Source organism: Myotis brandtii, unplaced genomic scaffold, assembly GCF_000412655.1.
Source record: "Myotis brandtii unplaced genomic scaffold, ASM41265v1 scaffold329, whole genome shotgun sequence".
Lineage (NCBI taxonomy): Eukaryota > Metazoa > Chordata > Mammalia > Chiroptera > Vespertilionidae > Myotis > Myotis brandtii.
In genome coordinates this window covers 807941-810026 of record NW_005362676.1, presented here as the reverse complement: position 1 = coordinate 810026, position 2086 = coordinate 807941, and the positions used below count along the sequence as shown (strand labels likewise).

Here is a 2086-nt window from a genome sequence, read left to right as displayed (position 1 = left end):
CCCCAGCAGGGAGCACCCTGGCCCCCTGCCCGGCCCGGAAGCTCCCAGCCCCCCACCCCGGGCCTTACCTCCGATCTTCGCGTTGTATGCGATGCCCACGATGCAGTAGGAGTTGTTGGCGGCGGCCGCCACTTCGCCTGCGCAGCGCGTGCCGTGCCTGAAACCGAAGGCGAGGCAGTGAGGACTCGGCCGGCAATTTGGGGGAATCTGGTGAGTCCCGGGAGGGTCACACCAGCCCTGGCACAGCCCCTGGCACAGCCCCGGGCAGCCCTGTCTGTCCCTTCCGCACCTGCCGGCGACAAGGCCCGCCCGTGACCTTGGAAATGGCTCAGGGGTCGTATCTTCCTTTACCCCACATCGGAGTGGGCGGCTCCTCCCCAGGTCCCCGCTCCCATCCTCCCAAACTCTGCATTCCTCTAACACCACCCTGCCTGGCACCCACAGGATGGAAGGAAGAACACAGTGAGAACACACGGCCCTGGCCGGGGTGGCTCAGTGGTTAGGCATCTACCTAGCAACCAGGAGGTCACGGTGGTCAGGGCACAGGCCCGGTTGGTGGGCTCCATCCCCAGTACGGGGCGTGCAGGAGGCAGCCGACCCACGATTCTCTCTCTTCTTATTGATGTTTCTATCTCTCCCTCTCCCTTCCTCTCTGAAATCAGTAAAAATATATTTAAGGAAAAAAAAAAAAAGGAGGACGTAAGGACCTAGCCGGTTTGGCTCAGAGCATATAGCATCAGCCTGAAGGATTGCAGGCTTGATCCCCGAGACTGGTCCGGGCAGGAGACAACCCATCGATGTCTGTCTCTGTCTCTGTGTGTGTGTCTCTCTCTCTCCCTCTCTCTCTGTCTACCTCCTTTCCTCCCTCTTTTCCACTCTCTCCAAAAATTCAATGAAAAAATATCCTTGGGTGAGGATTAACGAAAAAAAATTTAAAAAAAAAAGAGGACTTAGTATGTCTCGTGCCTGGTGTACCTGCCACCCCCACGCTCACCCCACACAGCCCTCCTGTCCTTCCCACGCCACCGACTCAGGCGCTGAGGGAAAACACGCTCCGTGGACTGCCCCACCCCAGCGGAGGAACTGGGAAGAAATCGTCAGAAAAACAAACTGCTCCCCCTCCTCCCCATCCCCCCCACAATGACCCCATCAGCCACTGTGCCGGCCGCTCAATTCCTCCCGCGAGAACAGCGCCTCTTTGAGAAGCGTCCCCAGGGGACGAGAACCAGGGATGTCCATCTAAACCCGACTCTAAAAACAGCCCGCGGCCTGCGTGCCCTGGACCCCAGCCCTCCATCCTCAGCCCCACGCCCGGCGGCTCAGGGTCTGTCTGGACCCGGATGAGTCCTGCCCGGCGAAGGTCAGGCGGTGGCGGTTTCTGGGTCATGCCTCTGTGCCCTGCGGATGTGAGGCTGGGAATCGAGGCGCCCTGCACCCCAGGCGGGCTCCCTGCTGCGCGGGAAGGGCACCTGGGGATGTGAGGCAGGGACAGCAGTTCCCCACCCCACCCCCCACCCCCCGACTGCGAGGCCGGGCCTCTGCGGGTTCCTGGAGCTGCCAAACCTCCCTGCTCAGTGCCATGTGGACACCGGCCTCTGCCCCTCGGAATCGAATCAACCGCAAAGGGAAAGGGGACGGGGGTAGGTTGCATCCTGGCCAACGGCCGTCGGGTCAACAGTGGGGAAGAGAGAAAGGGCTTTTGTTCTTCTCCTGGAAATATTTTTGGAAGAACGACGTGAAAAGCTCAGGCATGGGACACCCTGACAGAGAGAGGACAAGCAGGACACAGCCCGGCAAGTCCCAGGAGCAGGTCTGAGCAACTGAACTCCGACCCGGGGCTGCCATGGACGGCGCCCAAGTCACCAGACGCCTCCTGAGGCCACTCCCCCTTCACCAGCAAAGAGACGGTGACAACCTTGTTGTGTGTATTTTTAAATGACAACAAATACACGTCTATCAACAAGTGAATCTAAAAATCAAGTGAATAAATAATCTGATGAACAGAATAAACTGGTGATTATAATAGAATCAGGGGCATAGAAAGGGAGTGGACTGACTATTCTTGGGGGGGAAAGGGGTGTGGGGG

At 59.0% G+C, this 2086-nt stretch overlaps 1 protein-coding gene across 1 annotated transcript in view; it reads right to left on the bottom strand.

Annotated features, from left to right (window-relative positions):
- The window catches only part of PCSK6 (proprotein convertase subtilisin/kexin type 6), a 52255-nt gene that overhangs the window by 41418 nt on the left and 8751 nt on the right, over positions 1–2086 (bottom strand). The window contains exon 6 of the mRNA XM_014543570.1: positions 69–157. Coding sequence (XP_014399056.1) covers positions 69–157 — 89 coding nt within the window. The remainder of the gene's footprint in view (positions 1–68; positions 158–2086) is intronic.